This window comes from Gracilinanus agilis, chromosome 1, assembly GCF_016433145.1.
Source record: "Gracilinanus agilis isolate LMUSP501 chromosome 1, AgileGrace, whole genome shotgun sequence".
NCBI lineage: Eukaryota > Metazoa > Chordata > Mammalia > Didelphimorphia > Didelphidae > Gracilinanus > Gracilinanus agilis.
This window is the reverse complement of record NC_058130.1, coordinates 95,845,909-95,858,142: the sequence shown is the minus strand read 5'-3', so window position 1 is coordinate 95,858,142 and position 12,234 is coordinate 95,845,909. Positions and strand designations below refer to the sequence as shown.

Genomic DNA, 12,234 nt, shown 5'->3' with positions numbered 1-12,234 from the left:
AGATCTAACAGGTATATGAATCTATGTTCACCTAATTTATTTATGATTTCGCTCTTTATATTTAAGTCATTTACCCATTTTGAATTTATCTTGGTATATAGGGTGTGAGATGTTGATCTAAACCTAATTTTCCCCATACTGTTTTCCAATTTTCCCAGCAGTTTTTGTCATAGTGAGTTCTTGACCCAATACCTTGCGTCTTTGGATTTATCAAACACTAGCTTACTGAGGATTTACCCCTAGTCAATTCCATTGATCCACCTTTCTGTTTCTTAGTGAGTACCATATTCTTTTGATGGCCACTGCTTTATAGTATAGTTTAAGGTCTGGTACTGTTAGGCCCCTATCCTTCACATTTTTTTTTTCATTATTTCCCTTGATATTCTTGATCTTTTGTTCTTCCAGATGAACTTTGTTATAATTTTTTCTAATTCTATAAAAAAGTTTTTTGGTAGTTTGATAGGTATGGCACCAAATAAGTAGATTAATTTGGGTAGGATTGTTATTTTTATTATATTAGCTTGTCCTACCCAGGAGCAATTAATGTTTTTTCCAAATGTTTAGATCTAGTTTTAATTGCAAAAAAAAAATGTTTTGTAGTTGTGTTCATATAATTCCTGTGTTTTTCTTGGCAGATAGATTCCTAAATATTTTATATTGTCTAGAGTGATTTTAAATGGAATTCCTCTTTCTAACTCCTGCTGCTGAGTTTTGTTGGAAATATATAGAAATGCTGCAACTTTAACTAAAGTTGCTAATTATTTCCACTAGCCTTTTACTTGATTTTCTGGAGTTCTCTAGGTATGCTATCATATCATCTGCAAAGAGTAATAGTTTAATCTCCTCATTGCCTACTTTAATCTCTTCAATTTCTTTTTCTTCTCTAATTGCTACTGCTAGTGTTTCTAGTACCATGTTAAATAATAGAAGTGATAATGGGCCATCCTTGCTTCATTCCTGATCTTATTGGGAAGGCTTCTAACTTGTCCCCATTGCAGATGATATTTGCTGATGATTTTGTTTTATTTTATTTTATTTTATTTTATTTTTAAAACCCTTACCTTCCATCTTAGAGTCAATACTGTGTATTGGCTCCAAGGTAGAAGAGTGGTAAGCACTAAGCAATGGGGGTTAAGTGACTTGCCAAGGGTCACACAGCTGAGAAGTGTCTAAGGCCATATTTGAACCTAGGACTTCCCGTCTCTAGGCCTGGCTCTCAATCCACTGAGCTAGCCAGCTACCTTCCTTGCTGATGATTTTAAATATATACTGTTTATTATTTTGAGGAATGGTCTTTCTATTCCTATACTTTCTAGTGTTTTTAATAGGAATGGGTGTTGTATTTTGCCAAAGGCTTTTTCTGCATCTATTGAGATAATCATGTGATTTTTGTTGGCTTGATTATTGATATGGTCAATTATGTGGATGGTTTTCTTAATTTTAAACCATCCTTGCATTCCTGGTATAAACCCCACATGATCATAGCGGATAATCCTCGTGATCACTTGCTGATATTCTATTTAAAATTTTTGCACCAATATTCATTAAGGAGATTGGTCTGTAGTTTTCTTTCTCTGTTTTTGGTCTGCCTGGTTTTAGAATCAGTACCATATTAGTGTCATAAAATGAATTTGGCAAAAGTCCTTCTTTGCTTATTTTGTCAAATAATTTGTATAGTATTGGGATTAGTTGTTCTTTAATTGTTTGATAGAATTCACTTGTGAATCCATCTGGCCCTGAGGATTTTTTCTTAGGAAGTTCCTTGATGACTTGTTCAATTTCTTTTTCTGAGATGGGATTGTTTAAGAATTCTATTTGTTCTTTTGTTAATCTAGGCAATTTATATTTTTGTAAATATTCACCCATTTGACCTAGACTGTCATATTTATTGCCCTATGATTGAGCAAAGTAGTTCTTAATAATTGCCTTAATTTCCTCTTCATTAGAGGTGAGATTGCCCCTTTCAGTACTGTTAATTTTATTTTCTTCTTTCTTTTTTTTATTAGATTGATTAGTACTTTATCTATTTTATTTGTTTTTTCAAAGTACAGGCTCTTAGTCTTATTTATTAATTCAATAGTTCTTTTACTTTTGATTTGATTAATTTCTCCTTTAATTTTTAGGATTTCCAATTTAGTTTTTATCTGGGGATTTTTAATTTGTTCTTTTTTTCTAATTTTTTAAGTTGAAAGCCCAATTTATTGATCTCCGCCCTTTTTATTTTCTTGGTATAGGCACTTAGCGATATACATTTTCCCCTGAGTACTGCTTTGGCTCTATCCCACAGGTTTTAGTATGATGTCTCCTCATTGTCATTCTCTTTAAAGAAATCTGTGATTGTTTCTAAGATTTCTTCTTTGACCCACCTGTTTTGAAGAATTAGATTATTTAGTTTCCAATTAATTTTAAATTTGCCTTTCCATGAAACGTTGTTAAGTCTAATTTTTACGCATTATGATCTGAAAAAGTGGCATTTATTATTTCTGCTTTTCTCCGTTTATTTGCAATATTTCTATGCCCTAGTACATGATCAATCTTTGTATATGTACCATATACTGCTGAGAAGAAGGTATATTCCTTTTTATCCCTCTTCAGTTTTCTCCAGATATCTATTAACTCTAATTTTTCTAGCATTTCATTTACTTCCCTTATTTCTTTATTATTTATTTCTTGGTTTGATTTATCTAGTTCTGAAAGGAAAAAGTTAAGATCCCCTACTAGTATGGTCTTACTATTTCCTCCTTGAGCTCCTTCAATTTTTCTTTTAGAAATCTAGATGCTATACCAATTTGGCGTATACATGTTTAGTAATGATATTACTTCATTGTTTATAGTACCTTTTAGCAAAATGTAATTTCCTTTCTAATCTCTTTTAATCAGATCAATTTCTACTTTGGCTTTTGTCTGGTATCATGATTGCTACTCCTACTTTTTTTAGAAGATTTTTTTAGAAGATGCATAATATATTCTGCTCTAGCATTTTACTTTGAATCTGTGTGTATCACCCTGCCTCAAAAATGTTTCTTGTAAATAATATATAGTAGGATTCTGGTTTTTAATCCACTCTGCTATCCACTTCCATTTAATGGGTGAGTTCATACCATTCACATTAAGCTTCATGATTACTAACTGTGTATTGCCCTCTATCATATTATCCCCTTTGGATCCTGCTCTATTCCCTTTCACTCTATTCCTCCTTACCAGTATTTTGCTTTTTGTCACCCCCTCCCCCATAAGTTAGCAAAAATATTCCCCTCCCTTCAATTAGCACCCACTTCCCTTGTCATGTTCCCCTTCTACTTCACTGTAGGGTAATATAGAATTCTATGCCCCACTGAGTATACTCGTTTTTTCCTCTCTGATCCAGTTACAAAGAGAGTAAAGTTTAAGCATTGCCCGTCACTACCCTTATCCTTCCTTTTCTGTTTTGATTTTTCTCGCCTCTTTATGTTATATAATTTACCCCATTGTTTCTCTCCCTTCCCTTGTCTCTCAGTGCAAACTTCTCTTTCAGCCCTTGATTGATTTTTTTGCATGTCATTTATATGCATACATAGATATCATTCCATATCATCATATTTACATATATATCCTATCATCATATATCATCACATACATCATATTACTTTTCCATCCTCTTTCTGAGTAAATTTCTTCTATCTACTACTGAGACTAATTTTTGAGAATTATAGAAATCCTTTTTTCATGTAGACATATAGACATTTTTACCTTTATGAGTCCCTTAAATTTTCTCTTTCTTATTTACCTTTCTGGGCTTCTCTTGTTTCTCATATTTGGCCTTCATATTTTTTGTTTAGGCCTGGCTTATTCCTCAGGAATGCTTGGAAATCTTCTATCTTATTGAATGACTATTTTTCCCCTGAAAGAATATACTCAGTTTTGCTGGATATCCCAAATCTTTTGTCTTTCTGAATATCATATTCCATGCCTTCTGATCCTTTAATGTAGAAGGAACTAGGTCCTAAGTGATCCTGATTGTAGCCCCATGGTATTTGCATACTTTCTTTCTGGCTGCTTGAAGTACTTTTTTCTTGGCTTGGTGGCTCTTGAATTTGGCTATTACATTCCTGGAAATTGTCAATTGAGGATTTTGTACTGATCAGATTTTAGTCCCAGGCTTAGGCTCACCTTTTTTGGTCTCAAGGTGTTCTTGATTCAATCAGGTACACCCTTGATTGCCCTGTCCTGGAGCTCCACCCTTAGTTTTGGGAAAAAGGATCCTGGGGAGGCTCCCCCTGAGAACTGGGTCCTCATCCCAAACTGTGGATTATGTCCTCACCTCAAGCCCAGACTGGTATTCTTGGCTTTGCTCTGGGCCCACTGAGATTGGCCCCCTTCAGCCCAGATTGTCTTGGGCTGGGACTCTGGATTTCTCTACAGGTTTGCAATTTCAAGAGGTGTTAGTTGGCTTGGACCACTAATTGCCCTGTAGGATCTCAGGGTATGACTTAGTTTGGGCTTAAATTTGGAGCCTGTGAGAGCAGATGTGTGGGGTGGTAGGGGTCTGGTTTACTCTTGTCTTGAACTTCACTCACTGTTTTGACCCCTGCTAGCTCTGTTCCCCTCTCACCTCAGTTCTTGAGATGATCTCTGCCTACTTTTTGGGTTTTTCTTTTTTTGAAAGTTGTTTCCCTCTGTTTCTTTTTTGGTTCTTTCACTCCTGTATTCATTTTGTGGTGATATTTTACTCTTGGTTGGAGAGGATTTTCATGGTGAAATGGATAGCTACTGATCTAGTTACTTTTCCATCTTGGCCCTTCTTAATAGTACCTTTTGAACTCAGTTGAACTTATGAAGTACTGGACTTAAAGGCCAGAAGATCTGGGTTCAAATTAGCCTCAGAAACTTCCTAGCTGTGTGACCCTGGGCAAGTCACTTAACCTCTGTGACACCTCAGTTTTTTCATCTATTAAATAGGAGGTTAAACTCAGTAGTCTCTCTAAGGTCCCTTCCAACTCTCCAAAAATGATCCTATGACCCTATGACAATGGCTTTGCAAGAGGCAAGCTTCATTCCTTCCCACCAGTCCATCTCATGACTAATTTATTCTTCCCTTCCTCTTCCTAGGGCGATTCTGGAGGACCTCTTGTCTGCAAAATCAATAACACCTGGATCCAGATTGGGGTGGTGGCCTGGGGCAGAGGCTGTATGCCACCTATATTCCCTTCTGTTTTTACCCGAGTTTCTTTCTTCTCACCATGGATCTCAGACATCATCAAAACCAGGACCATCTCCAACAGATCAACAGTCATCATTGTTTCCTGGGCAACTCTTCCAACTCCACTTTTGTTTCTCTATGTCCTGAGAATACAGTAACTTCCCACCATTTTTGTTCTCCTTTCCCAATATCTTTAGAACCTTTCCCTCTTCCTCTGAATCCTTTTGCAAATCTTATGGCTTCTACAAGACCTCTGTGACATTTTTTCACTCCCCCTCCCTCATCTGCCCCATCTTAAGGCTCATCTCCCCTTCCCTGGACAGACAGTGGTGGTGGTGATTGAGAGAGACATGGATGCTGGGTCCTGGGATAGACTGGGTAGGAGAAGGTGATGGTGGGAACTGGGTGCTAGTTTACAGAAGGTAGGATATGAACCTTCTTAGAGAACTAGGAATTCTGGAATGGTGTGATGGGTGCTGAAAGTGCCTGGACTAACGAGGGTTCTGGAAACACTGAATGGCAACAAGGACTGAGGCTCCAGTGATCTAATTAAACAGTTGTAAAGTAGAAAGATGTGGAGTTCTGCATTTGTCCTCAGGGCAGACAGTCTTCTTTCCATGGACACTCAAGGGGTGTGTCTACACTGCAACATGGGAAAGACAGGCAAAAAATGAAACATGCTATCAAGCCGAGGAATCTGGAGTGAGACAGGCTCTTAGAGATCATTTAATTGAACCTTAACTCAATTAAATTTAGCAGCCATTTTTTCAGAAATTAGAGTTTAATTGATGCCTTGTATTTTGACATCATAAGCAGTCTGGATTGGGTATCACCCCACCTCCCACCCATCTAGCAAACCTTTCTTTGTGATAAAGAACAACAGTTAAGCAAAACCAGCTGAGGCCATAAGTCCATCTGACAGCATAGGCAACATTGTGCACCCAGATGCTCTCTTCGCACCCCGTTTCAAAAAAAGGAGCCATTTATTAAGCATCTGCTGCATTCTACGTCCCTTGTTCTTGATTTGTTATTTATTGTCACTAGTAAAGGAGCATTCCTTTGCTGTCCAAGAGCTACCTAGCTAAGTGGAGGAGGGAGCATCAGAAGGTCAGTCATTGAAGATGATGATTTTGGCCAGAGTAATTCAACAAGTCCAATGATGAAAGTCTAGAGAAGAGTGTGCCAGGTGACTCAGTGGGTAGAGACAATGTCCTGGGTTCAAATCTGGCCTTAGACACTTCCTAGCTGTGTGACCCTGGGCAAGTCACTTAACCTCTATTGCCTATCCCTTAGTGCTCTTCTGCCTTGGATCCAACTCTTGCTACCAATTCTAAGACAGAAGGTAAGGATTAAAAAAATGAAAAATATAAAGGGATTACAATCTGCTTATTGAAAAAAAAAACATTTCTGCCTCTTCCTTTCCTTTACTCCCTCCATGATAGCTCAGTTCCCTTTGATTTATTTTATTTTATTTTTTAGAAAAAATTTTTCCATGGTTACATGATTCATGTTCTTACTCTCCCACCCTGCCACCCCCACTTCCACTTGTTTCTTCATTTGTCCTTGATCAAGACCTATTTCCATATTATTGATAGTTGTACTAGGGTGGTTGTTTAGAGTTTACTTCCGAAATCATGTCCGCCTCAACCCATATGTTCAAGCAGTTCTTTTTCTTCTGGGTTTCCTCTCCTGTAGTTCTTCCTCTGAATGTGGGTAGCGTTATTTTCCATAAGTCCCTCAGAAATGCATTGCTACTAGTAGAGAAGTCCATTACGTTTGATTGTGCCACAGTGTATCAGTCTCTGTGTACAATGTTCTTCTGGCTCTGCTCCTTTCGCTCTGCATCAGTTCCTGGAGGTCTTTCCAGTTCACATGGAATTCCTCCAGTTTATTATTCCTTTGAACATAATAGTATTCCATCACCAGCAGATACCACAATTTGTTCAGCCATTCCCCAATTGACAAGCATCCCTTCGTTTTCTAGTTTTTTGCTACCACAAAGAATGCAGCTATAAATATTTTTGTACAAGTCTGTTTATCTATGATCTCTTTGGGGTACAAACTGTTGTGAGGATTACTTAGATATTAGTTTACATATAGTTTATGTGGACCTAGCAGGAAGGGCTGGAGAATTCCAAGATGGAATGAAGGAGGAAGGGTCTTCTGGCTCACTGAGAGAGACTCCATGGTGGTTGGGGCAAGCAGAAACTGACCCTAATGCCATGGGGAAAGCCCTGGATGTAGGTGCTTGCCAACAAGTTTGCTGTGATAGGCTCAGCTTGCAGCTTTTGCAGTCTCTCTTGAACAGCACTAGTTAGGTCTACGTAGGCCTCATCGATGCTGGAATGCTCAATCACAGCAAAACAAGACATCACCTCCATCACTTCCACACTGGCATCCTGGTACTTGGTAAGATTAGCTTTCCCACAGGCCTCACAAACTTGTACTAGGAGGAGGTCTGGACAAAGCTTCTTGGCATCATCTGCCCACATGCTTCTAGTAACTCCAAAAGCATGAGCTTCATAACTGACTGCAATTATTTAGATGAAATGGAAGACTATCATGGACTTTGGCAATCAGAGCTGGGGAGGTGGTACTCTTTTTAAGCAAAGACACCACCACCCTTCCATGATTTGTACTGCACAAACTATATATAAACTAATACCTAAGTAATCCTCACAACAAAACCCAGCAATGGTATGGCTGGATCAAAGTGCAGGCAATCTTTTAGTGCTCTTTGGGCCATCCATATTGTTTGGATCAATTCATAACTTCACCAGCAGTGCATTAATGTCCTAATTTTGTCACATCCCCTCCAACATTCATTACTCTCCCTTGCTGTCATTTTAGTTAATCTGCTAGGTGTGAGGTGATACCTCAGAGTTGTTTTAATTTGCATTTCTCTAATTATTAGAGATTTAGAACACTTTATCATGTGCTTATTGATAGTTTTAATTTCTTTATCTGAAAATTGCCTATTCATGTCCCTTGCCCATTTATTGATTGGGGAATGGCTTGATTTTTTTGTACAATTGATTTAGCTCCTTGTATATTTGAGTAATTAGACCTTTGTCAGAGTTTTTTGTTATAAAGATTTTTTCCGTTTGTTTCCCTTCTAATTTTGGTTGCATTGTTTTTGTTTGTACAAAAGCTTTTTAATTTAATGTAATCAAAATTATTTATTTTACATTTTGAAATTTTCTCTAACTCTTGCTTGGTTTTAATGTCTTTCCTTTCACAAAGATATGACAAGTATACTATTCTGTGTTCTCCTAATATACTTAGTTTCCTTCTTTATATTCAAGTCATTCACCCATTCTGAATTTATCTTGGTGAAGGGTGTGAGATGTTGATCTAAACCTAATCTCTCCCATATTGTTTTCCAATTTTCCCAGCAATTTTTGTCAAATAATGGATTTTTGCCTCCAAAGTTGGGCTCTTTGGGTTTATCATAGACTGTCTTGCTGTAGTCACTTACCCCAAGTCTATTCCACTGATCCTCCCTTCTATCTCTTAGTCAGTACCATATTGTTTTGATGACCACTGCTTTATAGCATAGTTTAATATCTGGTACTGCCAGACCACCTTCTTTCATGTTTTTTTCCCATTATTTCCCTTGATATTCCTGATCTTTTGTTCTTCCAAATGAACTTTGTTATAGTTTTTTTCTAATTCTGTAAAAAAGTTTCTTGATAGTTTGATAGGTATGGCACTAAATAAGTAAATTAATTTGGGTAGAATGGTCATTTTTATTATGTTAGCTCATCCCTCACTTCCCTTTGAAAGGAGTAGCTAGCCTTAAGATCTTTCAGTTCCTGAGATAGTGATGCCTCTTCTTTCTCTTTGTAAGATACAATCAATATGCCTATATACTAGGAGAATCAAATTCACTAGAAGAATTAAAATAATTTATGTATTTTGGATTCTCATTCTATGAGTAATCCAAACTCTCCCATTATCCTGGTAGAGCAAGGGCACCCCAGGGGTCAGAAGCGAAGTTTCTATGTTCTTCTTTCTTTCTCCTACCTCAAGTATTTAGTAAACATTTTCTATTTCTTTGGACCTTTCATAAAGGAATATTTACTTCAGAGAATATAATCACAAATAAACAAACCTCTGGGAGACATAATCCTGCCCCTTTGTACCACCTCAGTTCCTGGGGAGAACAAGGCAATTTGGTTCATACCTTAGTTCAGTTCCCATAGAGCACAATGCTGGTTCCAAGTCCAAAGCCTACTTTGGGTTTGAGTACCATGCACCTTGGCTTCTCCAGGCTTCCATGCCAACCTGCAACCTTGGCTACAAAGTCATCATGGCTCAAAGTCCCAGTCCCATGGAGATGGTCTCCAGCACCTGAAACTGAGGAAGGTGAACAACATAGAATAGAAACACCACCAGATCCATTTCTCAAAATTGAGGTAAGAGAGGTAAACAGGAAAAGGATTTCCTTCCCCTCACATTGGTTCAATTCATGGTGTTCATGTTGGATGAAGCAGCCAAAAAAAGATGGCAGAAAAGAGAGTGCAGCCCAAAGAGAGCAAATGCCTCAGTTTTGAGAGTTTTAAAGACATAGGAAGCCAATCAAAGGAGGTTACCCAACTCATATGATGAGGGCAACAGCAAGCTCTATGTTAGGTAAACTGAACATGCTATTGGACTGTGTTCCAAAAGGGAAGTAAGAGGGGGCAGACTCAATGCATTGGGTATGAGGTATCATAAGAAAGTATTAAAAACTTTAGGGAGTATTTTATAGTCTTCAGGGCAAGATGGCAGGAAGTAAGTGTTTAGGGGAGGACGCCAAACCATAAATATTCTCACTTAGCTCAGATTTTTAAGTGTTTTGGTAGGCAAACTCTGCCCTCAGCCCCAGTAGCCCCAAATTCCCCATTGCTTCTTCCAGACATTCTCTGAGGGATGAGTTCAGGGATAAGAAGAAGCTAAGGGAACAGGAAGCTAGTTATTGGAATTGTGACTAATTGATGAATACTCAGGATAATTAGGTTGTTGTCAGAGACATAAGGGGGATCATAAAGGTTCATGGAACTTCAAAGTTGGAAGCGATGGTCAGTGACCATCTAATCCAACCTTTATCCCAAAGACAGTCCTCACTACAGCATACCTGACATGAGGTTGTTTAGCTTTTACTTGGAAATTTAGCAGGACATTACTCCAGCATAGCATGGGGAGCTTTGAGATCCCCAGCACTGTAGAGTTCCTTAGAGTGAGGGTCTTGAGGTCCCCAGCTTTAGGGAGCTTCTATGCTTGAGGTCTTGGACAAGAGAGAGCTCTCTAGAGAGGGTGCCCTAAGGTTTGTCAGCCAATAAACATTTAATAAGTACCTGCTGTGTTCCAGCACCATGATAAGTCCTGGTGAAGACAAAAAAGTGACAAAAGACAGTCCTTGCCCTCAAAGAGCTCATAATGAGGGGGCAGCTGGGTAGCTCAGTGGATTGAGAGTCGGGTCTAGAGATGGGAGGTCCTAGGTTCAAATCCGGCCTCAGGTACTTCCCAGCTGTGTGACCCTGGGCAAGTCACTTGACCCCCATTGTCCACCCTTACCACTCCTCCAACTATGAGCCAATACACAGAAGTTAAGGGTTTAAAAAAAAAAGAGCTCATAATGTAATGGGGTGAGGAACAAACAAATAAACAAACTATATAGAGAATAAACAGGAAATAATTAATAAAGGGAACACACTAGAATTAATTGGAGTTGAGAAAGGCTTCCTGTAGAGAATGGAGTTTTAATTGGGACTTAAAAGACTTGAAGAAGTCAAGGAAGCCAGAATGCTGAGATGAGGGGATGGAGGAGACTCAGAGAAATTGCCTGGAGCTGAGAGAGAGAGAGAGAGAGAGAGAGAGAGAGAGAGAGAGAGAGAGAGACAGAGAGAGAGAGACAGAGAGAGAGAGACAGAGAGAGAGACAGAGAGAGAGACAGAGAGAGAGACAGAGAGAGAGAGTCAGTTTTGTTTGTGGTACAAGTGTCACCAAATTGAGGAGTATATGTTGGTCTTTGCAGCTCATTCTGAAATCCTCCTGCTCATCATTTCTTGTTGAGCAATAGTATTCTATTTCGTTCATATACTATAATTTGTTCACTGTTCCCTAATTGATGGACATGAGAGTGGATGAATTTAAGAGATGTTGTAAAGTTGAAATCAATAAGTTTCAGCCACGGATTAGATACAGGAGATAAGAGATGATAATGGGGAGTCCAGGATGACACCCAGGTTGGGAGCCTGAGGGACTAGGAGGATGAAGGTGCCACCTACAGAAAGGGGCAATGTAAGAGACCAGAGTGTATGTGGGGGTGAGGTGGTGGGTGGGGAGGTAGTATTTAGAGGGAAAGATAATGGGTTCTGTTTTGGACATGTTGAGTTGTCCCCACTTGTCTATTGGATGGATGTCTATTAGCCTGAAAGTCAGCTGGAGATGTGAGATTGGAGATCATCACAGAGATTGGGGTAGGAAAGGAAGATTTGAGAATCATCAGCATAAAGATGGCAATTAAATCCAGAATCAGTTTGTACCAGCTCACAAGAGCTGGTTGTTAAATTTTCAGTGTATTTACACTTCAGAAATCAGCAAATACTACAAATAAGGGCTTGATTTATCGTGTTGTTGATTATCTAGACTAAAGAAAGTGATAGAGAAAATGTTAATAATACTGATTAAACTTAAAAGAGTATCACATGTATAGTTTTTCCAGACAGCTAGTTGTTAAATATTTACCAGTAACACTCCTATCCCCTTCTCTATGCTCTAAATTCTGCACCTGTAATTTTACATAGACTTTCTCCATGCCTTCATGGATATTCTCCTTATCCATATCTCTTATAATTCTTATCATCCCTCTAAACATCACTTTCTCTGTGATCCCAACTAGCTAATATTCTCTCCCTCCTCAAATTATTTTATATTTAGAGGAACTTAATACATATTTATTGAATAGCACTAAATTTCCTCATCTGTAAAATGGGGATAATAATATCATGCCATGTGGAAATAACTATTTCACCCCCCCCCAGGAAGAGGGAAGGAGACAATTTGATATT

The 12,234-nt window shown here is 38.3% G+C and overlaps 1 protein-coding gene across 1 annotated transcript in view; it reads left to right on the top strand.

The window, feature by feature from the left end:
• Positions 1 to 5,337, top strand: part of LOC123230812 (serine protease 38-like) — a 32,356-nt gene extending 27,019 nt beyond the window's left edge. The window contains exon 6 of the mRNA XM_044656987.1: positions 5,089 to 5,337. Within this exon, the coding sequence (XP_044512922.1) occupies positions 5,089 to 5,337 (249 nt within the window). The remainder of the gene's footprint in view (positions 1 to 5,088) is intronic.
• Positions 5,338 to 12,234: the final 6,897 nt, after the last annotated feature.